The following is a 13,623-nucleotide window of genomic DNA, read 5'->3' as shown; positions in this document are numbered from 1 at the left end:
AACCACATGTCAACCAAGTTCAGTTCTTCCATTTTTGGCAACAAAAAGTTTGTTAGCATCGAACGATAGCGATCGCCATTCACCGTAACGTTGCGTCCAACAGCATCTTTGAAAAAATACGGTCCAATGATTCCACCAGCGTACAAACCACACCAAACAGTGCATTTTTCGGGATGCATGGGCAGTTCTTGAACGGCTTCTGGTTGCTCTTCACTCCAAATGCGGCAATTTTGCTTATTTACGTAGCCATTCAACCAGAAATGAGCCTCAGCGCTGAACAAAATTTGTCGATAAAAAAGCGGATTTTCTGCCAACTTTTCTAGGGCCCATTCACTGAAAATTCGACGTTGTGGCAGATCGTTCGGCTTCAGTTCTTGCACGAGCTGTATTTTATACGGTTTTACACCAAGATCTTTGCGTAAAATCGTCCATGTGGTCGAATAACACAAACCCAATTGCTGCGAACGGCGACGAATCGACATTTCACGGTCTTCAGCAACACTCTCAGAAACAGACGCAATATTCTCTTCTGTACGCACTGTACGCATTCGTGTGGTTGGTTTAATGTCCAATAAAGTAAACTGAGTGCGAAACTTGGTCACAATCGCATTAATTGTTTGCTCACTTGGTCGATTATGTAGACCATAAATCGGACGTAAAGCGCGAAACACATTTCGAACCGAACACTGATTTTGGTAATAAAATCCAATGATTTGCAAGCGTTGCTCGTTAGTAAGTCTATTCATGATGAAATGTCAAAGCATACTGAGCATCTTTCTCTTTGACACCATGTCTGAAATCCCACGTGATCTGTCAAATACTAATGCATGAAAATCCTAACCTCAAAAGAATCACCCTTTATTTTAGCCATTCAAGCGTTAACTTCAGCCTATGTGGCGTATGAACGATTTTTTTTATATTTTGCTAAAACGTATACGCTCCCATGGCAGCAGTAATTTACTTATAGGAGGGGTTTATTTTTTATTTTTTTTTAAAACCATCTCTTTAGATAAATCGAAACAATTGTCCTTTTAGCAACATTTAATTTAACAACAAATATTTCCGCTTGACTATTTCAGATCAAACCAAAGATGTCGCTGTTGTGGAGCATGCCGTTTGTGGCGCTGGCGCCAACAAAGAATTCAAAGAAAGAGCTGGCTTCAATCGTCGTCGAGGTGCTATGCGCCGTCGTGTACATCAGGTAAGTTTGAAACTGGATTGGATTTTTTTGAAATTCAAAGAACTTGAAGTTTAGTGGGATGCAAGTAAACGCTACGATCTCTTAAATATTCAAGAATTTTACTTTTGAGAATCGTTTATATAATTTTTCCCTGTATTACATTTAGTAGTAAAGTTCTCGAAGTAAGTTTTGAAAAATTAAAAAAAAAAAAATAATAATAATAGAAAATCTATAATAAAGTAAACAAAAATACTTATACACAAAATTAAATTTATTCCCTGTAATTTGAACCTGTGTCATTTGACTTTTTCGCTTTCATGGAGTACTTTTGAGAAGATTTTGCAAATTAAATTAAATTATTTTTTATTTATTTATTTATTTATTTTTTTTTTTTTTTTTGATATTTAATAGAAAAAATAAAAATATTTATACAGGGAGATCGGTATATACCAAAACATTTCAGGAAAATCGGATAAAAACTACGGTTTATAGAAACCCAAGGCCCCAAATAGGGGGTCTATTTATATAGGGTGAAGAATCCCAGTAAAAGCGTCGCCAAAAATGTAGTGAAGATGTTCTTTTTGGATCCGGAAGTGGTGCCAAATTGGCGCAGAAGCGATGAATTTAACATGGGCTTGTCATAGGACGGATGTCCACCATTTCAACAGTCGTTGCACTGAATTTGCACCACGTCGAATTCAATGTTTTGAATGTGAATTCAAAAATCTTGTAAAATTTTGGCACAGAAATAATTTTTAAAATTTTTATATGACTTTTAATGCATTCTAACAATTTTCTGAAAATATTGACCTCAAACATTCTCAGAAATTCGCAATTTTTCTAAAATGGATTTAGCATTTTGTTCGACAAAATTAAAACAATTTGTATCATTTTATTAATTCTTGCTCTGTTTTTAACAAAAAATGTTCAATTACTAAGTTGCTTCGTCTAACTACTCCCAGACCGGCAACCCAAATTAAAACAGATGTGATTCCTTGAAACTGGCAAGGGCGACGAATGGCAAAAGTGAATAAAAAAGACAAAAATTATCCACCAAATATTGGAGAAAATTTCACCACAAAACTACCGAACAAAACAATCTTAGTTTGCAAAATTTTATTTCTATAGAAAATTTTGTCAAAAGTTTATTTCTATATTCAGTTAGGCTTTCGCTTTTCCAAATCCGAATTGCCGGGCCTCACGCTTGACACCCGCCATCAGATTTTGTACAGCCACCTTGTCCACCTTCTTCGCCGCAGAAAGCCAGTTTGCCTTGAACTGCTGCTCGTCCTTAGCAGTTTTTTTGGTCTTCTTTAGGTTCCACTTGACAATAGCCCAGTATTTCTCAATTGGGCGGAGCTCTGGCGTGTTGGGAGGGTTCTTGTCCTTGGGAACCACCTGCACGTTGTTGGCGGCGTACCACTCCATGGCCTTTTTACCGTAATGGCAAGATGCCAAATCCGGCCAAAACAGTACGGAACAACCGTGTTTCTTCAGGAAAGGCAACAGACGTTTATTCAAACACTCTTTGACGTAAATTTCTTGGTTGACAGTCCCGGAAGCTATGAAAATGCTGTTTTTAAGCTACAGGTACAGATGGCTTGCCAAACCAGATATTTCTTTGCGAACTTTGACAGTTTTATGTGCTTGAAAATATCTGCTATCTTTCCCCTTCCTTTTGCTGTATAAAACTCCTGTCCCGGAAGCTGCTTGTAGTCGGCTTTGACGTAGGTTTCGTCATCCATTACCACGCAGTCAAACTTCGTCAGCATCGTCGTGTATAGCCTCCGGGATCGCGCTTTGGCCGTCGTTTTTTGTTTATCATCGCGATTTGGAGTCACTACCTTCTTGTAAGTCGATAGTCCGGCTCGTTTTTTGGCTCGATGCACGGTTGTAGACGATACACCCAGCTTATTTGCGGTATCTCGGAGAGAGGTTAGGGTTTCGCTTGAAACTACCGGCAACTCTCTTTGCCGCTGAGACGAGCTTCCGGTTTTCGATTTCCCCCCGATCCAGACTTCCTGGCTGTCGACAAACGTTTCCCAAACACTTTAATTACATTTGTAACGGTTGATTTGGCAACTTTTAGCGATTTTGCCAGCTTTGCGTGCGAGTAGCTCGGATTTTCGCGATGCGCGAACAAAATTTTGATACGCTGCTCTTCTTGCTTGGACGGCATTTTGACAACTGAAGAGTGAATTCCAAAATCAAAATAGGAGCAACATTCTACACACACACACACCTTCAAAATGAGGGGTGTTCTGGTTTTTTTAAATGCAAAATTTAAAGAAATACGTCAAGTTTATATTGACCAAATTTTGACCGTATCACCCTTTAGACAATTTTGTCAAAATTTTATTTCTATAGAACATTTTGTTAATTTTTTTTTACTATAGAAAATTTTGTCAAAATGTTTTCTATAGACAATTTTGTCAAAATTTTATATCTATAGAAGATTTTGTCAAAATTTTTTTTCTACAGAAAATGCTGTTAAAATTTTATTTATATAGAAAATGTCTAAATGTTTTTCTATAGAAAATTTTTGAAGTACCTCTTAGTTGGAGGGGAATAATTTGCAAAATTAAAAAAAAAAAAAAAAAAACAAGTATATACGGCCGTAAGTGCGGCCAGGCCGAAGCTTATGTACCCTCCACCATGGATTGCGTCGAAACTTCTACTGAAGACTGTCATCCACAATCGAATTACTTGGGTTGCGGTAACACTTGCCGATGGCAAGTTATCTTGAAACTTCCTAACACCGTAATATATACCACATAGTCCATACGTGGTATATATTAAACTTAAAAAGGCCGATTAAATACGTATATAATTAAGTTTAAAGTTTCTATAGAAATAAAATTTTGACAAAATAAAATGTTGACAACATTTTCTATAGAAGTAAAATTTGGAAAAAAAATTCTATAGAAATAAAATTTGGAAAAAAATTTTCTATAGAAATAAAATTTTGGCAAAATTTTCTATAGAAATAAAATTTTGACAAAATTTTCTATAGAAATAAAATTTTGACAAAATTTTCTATAGAAATAAAATTTTGACAAAATTTTCTATAGAAATAAAATTTTGACAAAATTTTCTATACAAATAAAATTTTGACAAAAGTTTCTATAGAAATAAAATGTTGACATAATTTTCTATAGAAATAACATTTTGACAATGTTTTATAAAAAAATAAAATGTTGGTAGATTATTTTTGGCTCAAGTGGCAACCATGATTATGAACCGATATCATATGCTGACACCATGTACTAAATTTCAACCGGATCGGATGAATTTTGCTCCTCTAAGAGGCTCCGGAGTTCAAATCTGGGGATCGGCTTATATGGTGGCTATATATAAGTATGGACCGATATGGACCAATTTTGGCATGGTTGTTAGAGACAATATACTAACACCACGTACCAAATTTCAATCGGATCGGATGACTTTTGCTCCTCTAAGAGGCTCCGGAGTTCAAATCTGGGGATCGGTTTATATGGGGGCTATATATAATTATAAGCCGATGTGGACCAATTTTAGCATGGTCATTAGAGAGCATATATCAACACCATGTTCCAAATTTCAGCCGGATTGGTTTTCTTAGAGGCTCCGCAAGCCAAATCGGGGGATCGGTTTATATGGGGGCTATATGTAATTATGGACCGATATGGACCAATTTCTTCATGGTTGTTAGAGACCATATACTAACACCCTGTACCAAATTTCAGCCGGATCGGATGAAATTTGCTACTCTTAGAGCAATCGCAAGCCAAATTAGGGGGTCCGTTTATATGGGGGCTATACGTAAAAGTGGACCGATATGGACCAATTTTTGCATGGTTTTTGGGGACCATATACTAACATCATGTACCAAATTTCAGCCGGATCGGATGAAATTTGCATCTCTGAGCAATCGCAAGCCAAATTTGGGGGTCCGTTTATATGGGGGCTATACGTAAAAGTGGACTGATATGGACCATTTTTTGCATGGTTGTTAGAGACCATATACTAACACCATGTACCAAATTTCAGGATCGGATGAAATTTGCTTCTCTTCGAGCAATCGCAAGCCAAATTTGGGGGTCCATTTATATGGGGGTTATACGTAAAAGTGGACCGATATGGCCCATTTGCAATACCATCCGACCTACATCAATAACAACTACTTGTGCCAAGTTTCAAGTCGATAGCTTGTTTCGTTCGGAAGTTAGCGTGATTTCAACAGACGGACGGACGGACATGCTTAGATCGACTCAGAATTTCACAACGACCCAGAATATATATACTTTATGGGGTCTTAGAGCAATATATCGATGTGTTACAAACGGAATGACAAAGTTAATATACCCCCATCCTATGGGGGTATATTAACTAAAAAGGTAAAATAATCTACCATTTTTGTTAGAATTCTACCAACTGTGGCAACCGTGGTGGCCTCTCGTCAGTACAAAATTGTAATTCAGTGTTGTATTGTTCTTAATTCATTGATTTATAAACTATATCAATACAATTCAGTGTAAAATTCAATGTAACATACACTCTGAAACCCGGTCACCTCCCAAACGTGGACTCTTGTCTGGCGACGTTTGCTATATTAACACATTAAAACTAACCTCTCAAAAGTGGACACCTCCCAAATGTAGACAAAATTTAGGCGACCGTGAGACCTTTCAGAGGTTTCACTGTGATTTAATTTTTAAAGCGTATCCCGGGATTCCCCATCAATATTTTCAAACCTAGTATCTATAAGTTTTTGTTTTTGATTATTGATAGAAAAAATATAAAATTTATACAAAAATATATGCCGAAAATATATAACATAAAAATCATTTTTTTAGAAAAATATTTGATTAAAAAGATATGCCTCTGGTGAGATTTGAAAGAGCGTTATTTATTTTTTCATTCATAATAATAAATATCATCTCAGGAAGTAGTTACAATGTAGTTCACAACGCAAACATTTGAATAGACGATGCATCAATCATCGTGTTCAATGGCGTTTTGGCTGATTGTGCTAAAGCGTTCAGTTATGGTGCCAACAGACCCAGCTTCGACCCCTGGTGGAATCGTAGAAGTATTTCAATTTGTAAAAATTAGAAAAGAAGAAAATAAAAGTGTAACAAAAAATACTGATAAAAATAAATGAAATTGGAGCAAAAGCTTTTGTTTTTTAGATTTTTTTTAATTTCTTCATCCAAATTTACTTCCAAGGCACAACTTCTAAAACAATGCAAAAGATCCACAAATGGAGTACTTCTGTCCCATGACAAACTCATGTAAAATTCATTGGAGCTGATCCAAATTCCGGATCATAAATTGGGGATTCAAACCAGTTTTTTGTAAGCTCTTTTTTCTGGGTGTTTAATCAATGTCATTCCCAAAATTGACTGAATAAATTAAATATTTATAATATTTTTATCGATAAATTTTTAATTTTAATTATTGGATCAATTTTTTAACTTTCATTAATGAATCAATTACTTAATCTTGGCTGATTTTATTAACTTATTATTTTTTATTCTTCTTTTCCAGGTTAATGGCCACAAGTTTATGGCAACGTTTTTGCGACAACCAACATTTTGTTCACATTGCCGAGAATTTATTTGGTATGCATACAAATGTGTCTTTGTGTTTGAAATCTGCCTTTACATGACTTTTCTCCAATCATTTCACACAAACTGATTTCTTTATTATTTACCTATGGTTTTTTTTACATTTAGTTATTAACAAAATAATTTTTACATAAAATAATTTTTATTTTATTTTTTGTTTTTGTTTTGCTTTCTTGTTTTGCTGGGGACATCACTAAAGTGTGTTTCTAGGATATGTTAAGGTTTTATTTGACTAAGAAAAGGATCTATTGTTTTAGTGCTAGTTTTGTATGATTTTGTAATTTGTTAATGCTTATAAGGGGTTTGGAGGTTCATTTATTCTTTGAAATAATTAGTTTTGTAAGGACTATGTTTTCTTCTATTCTGGTGTATTTTTATTTTTAAGTTACTTTCATAATCCAAGACTTTTTCGTAGTCTCTTGTGTGGTGCTCGCAGAAATATATACTATTTTTGTTTTTTTTTTTTTTTTTACTTCATTCGATTTTTATATAACATTACAATAAACCTATCAAACAGTCAAGATTATTGCTCCCACATCCAAAAACAAAAAAAAAAAATCCCATCCAAATATCCTCAATCATCAGCTTCATGGCCACTACTAGCCTATAACCTAACACCCCCACACACACACACACATTCCTGCCTCTATCTAACTTTCATCCTATATTATTGAGTATATTACCTACCTACATACATATATACAAGCTACGGAAATTTTTTGCCTTTACAGGGGAATTGGTAAACAAGGATATCAGTGCCAAGGTATGTGTTTTGTTTTATAAAAAGAAAATGATCGTCTAAACAAATGAAAAGAACTACAAAATCAACAATAAATAATACAAAAGAAAATACAATAATGTTCTTATTACTGGATGTCGTTTTTGTTTTGTGCAATTTGCATATCATTTTAAACACACACACATACACATATTCACACATGATTACACACACGTACATCTAAATATTGTTGAATGTTACATGTCTTCCATTATAACCATGCCTTCCTTTAGTATATATCTGAAAAACATTTCTTAAGAAAGAGTTTAGATTGGAGTTTTAAGATTTTTCTATGTAAAATATTATTTATTTAAAATAAAAAATAAATAAAAATTAATAAACTCCAATTGAGTTAGATACACCAGGAGAAATTGAAAACTGCATTAATGCTTTGATATGTAAAATTTGCTTAATTTTTTTTCCAACCGATTAAAATGTGATTAAATCACGGATGGATGTTCTTTAATGAAACTTAAATTAAAACAACAAAATACCAAGAAAAAAGCGAGCAGCCTAAAACGCCATGTTCAGTGTTACCGTTGGAAATTTTGAAAGAGTCACCAAAAAAAGTCGCACAAAAAAGTCGCGTAATGATAGAAAAAAGTCGCTTGCATTTGTGAGGTCTTTTGATTACAAAAAATTTCCTATAAAACAATGAAGGAACAGTCCCTTTAACATAAAGAGATATTTTACCAACTTATTGTAAAATAAAATCCAGTAAAACGTAAACTTGCAAGGGAGTAAAAATGGATTTTTTTCTCTTTGCTAAAATTAGAAGAAATGTACGCGAACGCCATCCAGTACCAATTTGTCATAAGCCGATTAAAATAATAAAAATATTTATTATACCCCCCATAGGATGGGGGGTATATTAACTTTGTCATTCCGTTTGTAACACATCGAAATATTGCTCTAAGACCCCATAAAATATATATAAAGGGTGATTTGTTAAGAGCTTGATAACTTTTTTTTTAAAAAAAACGCATAAAATTTGCAAAATCTCATCGGTTCTTTATTTGAAACGTTAGATTGGTCCATGACATTTACTTTTTGAAGATAATTTCATTTAAATGTTGACCGCGGCTGCGTCTTAGGTGGTCCATTCGGAAAGTCCAATTTTGGGCAACTTTTTCGAGCATTTCGGCCGGAATAGCCCGAATTTCTTCGGAAATGTTGTCTTCCAAAGCTGGAATAGTTGCTGGCTTATTTCTGTAGACTTTAGACTTGACGTAGCCCCACAAAAAATAGTCTAAAGGCGTCAAATCGCATGATCTTGGTGGCCAACTTACCGGTCCATTTCTTGAGATGAATTGTTCTCCGAAGTTTTCCCTCAAAATGGCCATAGAATCGCGAGCTGTGTAGCATGTAGCGCCATCTTGTTGAAACCACATGTCAACCAAGTTCAGTTCTTCCATTTTTGGCAACAAAAAGTTTGTTAGCATCGAACGATAGCGATCGCCATTCACCGTAACGTTGCGTCCAACAGCATCTTTGAAAAAATACGGTCCAATGATTCCACCAGCGTACAAACCACACCAAACAGTGCATTTTTCGGGATGCATGGGCAGTTCTTGAACGGCTTCTGGTTGCTCTTCACTCCAAATGCGGCAATTTTGCTTATTTACGTAGCCATTCAACCAGAAATGAGCCTCATCGCTGAACAAAATTTGTCGATAAAAAAGCGGATTTTCTGCCAACTTTTCTAGGGCCCATTCACTGAAAATTCGACGTTGTGGCTCGTTAGTAAGTCTATTCATGATGAAATGTCAAAGCATACTGAGCATCTTTCTCTTTGACACCATGTCTGAAATCCCACGTGATCTGTCAAATACTAATGCATGAAAATCCTAACCTCAAAAGAATCACCCTTTATATATATTCTGGGTCGTGGTGAAATTCTGAGTCGATCTGAGCATGTCCGTCTGTTGAAATCACGCTAACTTCCGAACGAAACAAGCTATCGACTTGAAACTTGGCACAAGTAGTTGTTATTGATGTAGGTCGGATGGTATTGCAAATGGGCCATATCGGTCCACTTTTACGTATAGCCCTCATATAAACTGACCCCCAAATTTGGCTTGCAAATCCTCTAAGAGAAGCAAATTCCATCCGATCCGGCTGAAATTTGGTACATGGTGTTAGTATATGGTCTCTAACAACCATGCAAAAATTGGTCTACATCGCTCCACTTTTACGTATAGCCCCCATATAAACGGACCCCCAAATTTGGCTTGCGAATCCTCTAAGTGAAGCAAATTTCATCCGATCCGGCTGAAATTTGGTACATGGTGTTAGTATATGGTTTCTACCAACCATGCAAAAATTGGTCCACATCGGTCCATAATTATATAGCCCCCATATAAACCGATCCCCCGATTTGGCTTGTGGAGCCTCTAAGAGAAGCAAATTTCATCCGATCCGGCTGAAATTTGGTACATGGTGTTAATATATGGTCTCTAATGACCATGCAAAAATTGGTCCACATCGGTCCATAATTATATATAGCCCTCATATAAACCGATCGCCAGATTTGACCTCCGGAGCCTCTTGGAAGAGCAAAATTCATCCGATTCGGTTGAAATTTGGTACCTGAAGTTAGTATATGGTATCCAACAACAATGCAGGAATTGGTTCATATCAGTCCATAATTATATATAGCACCTATATAAACCGATCCCCAGATTTGACCTCCGGTGCCTTTTGGAGAAGTAAAATTCATCCGATCTGGTTGAAATTTGGTACGTGGTGGTAGTATATGATATTTAACAACTATGACAAAAGTGGTCCATATCAGTCCATAATCATATATAGCCCCCATATAAACCGATCCCGAGATTTGGTTTTGGAGCCTCTTGGAGGAGCAAATTTCATACGAGTCAGTTGAAATTTGGTACATTGTACTAGTATATGGCCGTTAACAACCATGCCTAACTAGGTCCATATTGGTCTATAGTTATATATAGCCATCAAATAAATCGATCCCCAATCACACAAAAATTGGTCCATATCAAGTTCATAATTGTATATAGCCCCCATATAAGCAACCCCCATATTTCAATTTTGGCTCCCTACGTACCGTGCAAAAGTCCCTATCGATTCGTAATTATTTGTAGACTTACATACCTTTTTGTCTAATATATACCACGTGTGGACTAACTCACAATTTAGAAAACGATTTAAGATACCACAACCCAAGTATTTCGATTGTCGATGACAGTCTTTCGTAGAAGTTTCTACGTTCGGCCTGGCCGAACTTACGGCCGTATATACTTGTTTTTTATACTGCTTTCCAAATTGACTCTTTGAAATTTATTGCACGTACAATTTGTTTATGACAAACTTGCAAGTTTTTTACTGGCAAAAATCCCTAGGAAAAACTTGCAACTTCTCTATTTCTCAAATGTCACATTTGATCTCTCTCTGGCTCTCTTTTGCTGGCTTTTTGGATTAAACGAAGGACTTCTAGTAAACATTTGTGATAATTATCAAAAATTATTATATTTTATTATATTAGGTTAGGTGTCCATCGTGATTTCCTTCTCTCTTATTAATGAGTGCTTCTATGGGTTGCTCAATGGCAAGGGAACCCCTTTTTATAGCCGACTTCAAACGTCGTTTCACATTACAGGTGAAGTACGAGTACTTAGAGAAGCTTTGAAACACCCACCGCTGAAACACATTTTGTTGTTTGGTTGAGGCTGTGGTTGAATCCATGACCAAGGAGGGCCATTGCACAAAGGTGGCTCCCACGTAAGGCGCACGGCTATGAATTCCTATTTATAAAAATTGCTTCAAAATGAAGGACTTGCCTTTTGTGTGACCTTTAGGTTAGGTTAGGTGGCAGCCTGATGTATCAGGCTCACTTAGACTATTCAGTCCATTGTGATACCACATTGGTGAACTTCTCTTTTATCACTGGGTGCTGCCCGATTCCATGTTAATCTCAATGACAAGGGACCTCCTTTTTATAGCCGAGTCCGAACGGCGTTCCACATTGCAGTGAAACCACTTAGAGCTTTGAAACCCTCAGAAATGTCACCAGCATTACTGAGGTGGGATAATCCACCACTGAAAAACTTTTTGGTGTTCGGTCGAAGCAGGAATTGAACCCACGACCTTGTGGGGCATGCTAACCATTGCACCACGGTTAGCGACCTTAGTAGCATGCGTGCGACTAAAGTCGCACATTTTGCATATTTTAAAAAAGTCGAATGACCATTGCATTAATATTAAAACAATCATCAAATGTATGCTTAAAATTATGGGATATAGCCCATTAAAATGGAATACTTTTAGTGTAACACGCCTAAAGTCAACAGAATCGTTAAATCGGAAAAAATAACTTTAGTTAAAGCTGTACAAGGGACCTTACTTGATTTTGCCGTATACACTTAACAAAAGTTTACTTGGATTCAAAGATTTTGGCCTTCTCATAAGGGTTTTGGCTACGGGCCAGATATGTGGCTTCTTTCAAATAAAAAAAATTTTCTGACGTCATCTAGGTCCATAAAATTAAAATTAGGATACAGATTTCATTTATCGAAATTCCATTATCTTTTTGTCAGTTTAAAAATTCAAATTATGAAATATACGTCAAAGTAAAAAATGTTTCCTTAATTTAAAAATAAATAAATAAATAAAAATACGCCAAAGATGCAAAATCCTCATAATAAGTCTTATATTTGAAGCTTTTTTAACTTTAATCCAAAGATCCCATGTCTCAGTTAACTTAAAGATTATTTCTTTAAATCAAAAATTATTTTCTTTACATTACGGTAATGTTGACATAAGTCAAGGACATATCACTTCAACGAAGGGACGCAGATTTCAAAGATTCGTATCCTAAATTTAAAGAAATAACAGGTTGGCTGTTATTTCTTTAAATTCTGACACATAGATGGCGTCACTAGTATTAAATGCATATTATTTTTATATAGTACCAACCTTCAAATGATTCATGTCAAAATTTGACGTCTGTATGTCAATTAGTTTGTGAGATCGATCGTCTTTTGTGAAGCAACTTTTGTTATTGTGAAAAAAATGGAAAAAAAGGAATTTCGTGTTTTGATAAAATACACAAAATGATTTTGAATGGCCGTAAAATGAAGTTGATCGAGATAGCAGTGGCCTTAAAGATATCAAAGAAACGTGTTGGTCATATCATTCATCAATATTTGGATATGCGGAAGCTCTGTGCAAAATGGGTGCCGCGCAAGCTCACATTTGACCAAAAACAACAACGTGTTGATGTTTCTGAGCGGTGTTTGCAGCTGTTAACTCGTAATACACCCGAGTTTTTCCGTCGATATGTGACAATGGATGAAACATGGCTCCATCACTACACTCCCGAGTCCAATCGACAGTCGGCTGAGTGGACAGCGACCGGTGAACCGTCTCCGAAGTGTGGAAAGGCCCAAAAGTCCGCTGGCAAAGTAATGGCCTCTGTTTTTTGGGATGCGCATGGAATAATTTTTATCGATTATCTTGAGAAAGGAAAAACCATCAACAGTGACTATTATATGGCGTTAATGGAGCGTTTGAAGGTCGAAATCGCGGCAAAACGGCACCATATGAAGAAGAAAAAAGTGTTGTTCCACCAAGACAACGCACCGTGCCACAAGTCAATGAGAACGATGGCAAAAATTCATGAATTGGGCTTCGAATTGCTTCCCCACCCACCGTATTCTCTAGATCTGGCCTCCAGCGACTTTTTCTTGTTCTCAGACCTCAAAAGGATGCTCGCAGGGAAAAAAAATTTGGAGAGGTGATGAAGAATGAAGAGGTGATCGCCGAAACTGAAGCCTATTTTGAGGCAAAACCGAAGGAGTACTACCAAAATGGTATCAAAAAATTTGAAGGTCGTTATAATCGTTGTATCGCTCTTGAAGGGGACTATGTTGAATAATAAAAACGAATCTTGACCAAAAAATGTGCTTTTCTTTGTTAGACCGGGGACTTATCAGCCAACTTGTTATATTTTCAAAGCTACGATTATGGACTTTGAATAAATTTATTATTTTTCAGTGTAACTTAAATTGTAGGACACAATATTACGG

At 36.0% G+C, this 13,623-nt stretch overlaps 1 protein-coding gene across 7 annotated transcripts in view; it reads left to right on the top strand.

Moving 5' to 3' along the window:
• Positions 1 to 13,623, top strand: part of Pkc98E (Protein kinase C) — a 57,514-nt gene that overhangs the window by 21,940 nt on the left and 21,951 nt on the right. For 6 of the 7 annotated variants that reach the window (XM_075290714.1, XM_075290713.1, XM_075290715.1 and 3 more), the window contains exons 4-6: positions 1,080 to 1,201; positions 6,710 to 6,783; positions 7,521 to 7,552. In XM_075290714.1, the coding sequence (XP_075146829.1) occupies positions 1,080 to 1,201; positions 6,710 to 6,783; positions 7,521 to 7,552 (228 nt within the window). The remainder of the gene's footprint in view (positions 1 to 1,079; positions 1,202 to 6,709; positions 6,784 to 7,520; positions 7,553 to 13,623) is intronic. The other variant, XM_075290718.1, reaches the window with a different exon arrangement.

The sequence above is a fragment of the Haematobia irritans genome, chromosome 1 (assembly GCF_050003625.1).
Source record: "Haematobia irritans isolate KBUSLIRL chromosome 1, ASM5000362v1, whole genome shotgun sequence".
Taxonomy (NCBI): Eukaryota; Metazoa; Arthropoda; class Insecta; order Diptera; family Muscidae; genus Haematobia; species Haematobia irritans.
The sequence above is the reverse complement of the archived record's forward strand: the minus strand, read 5'-3'. Positions and strand labels throughout refer to the sequence as shown.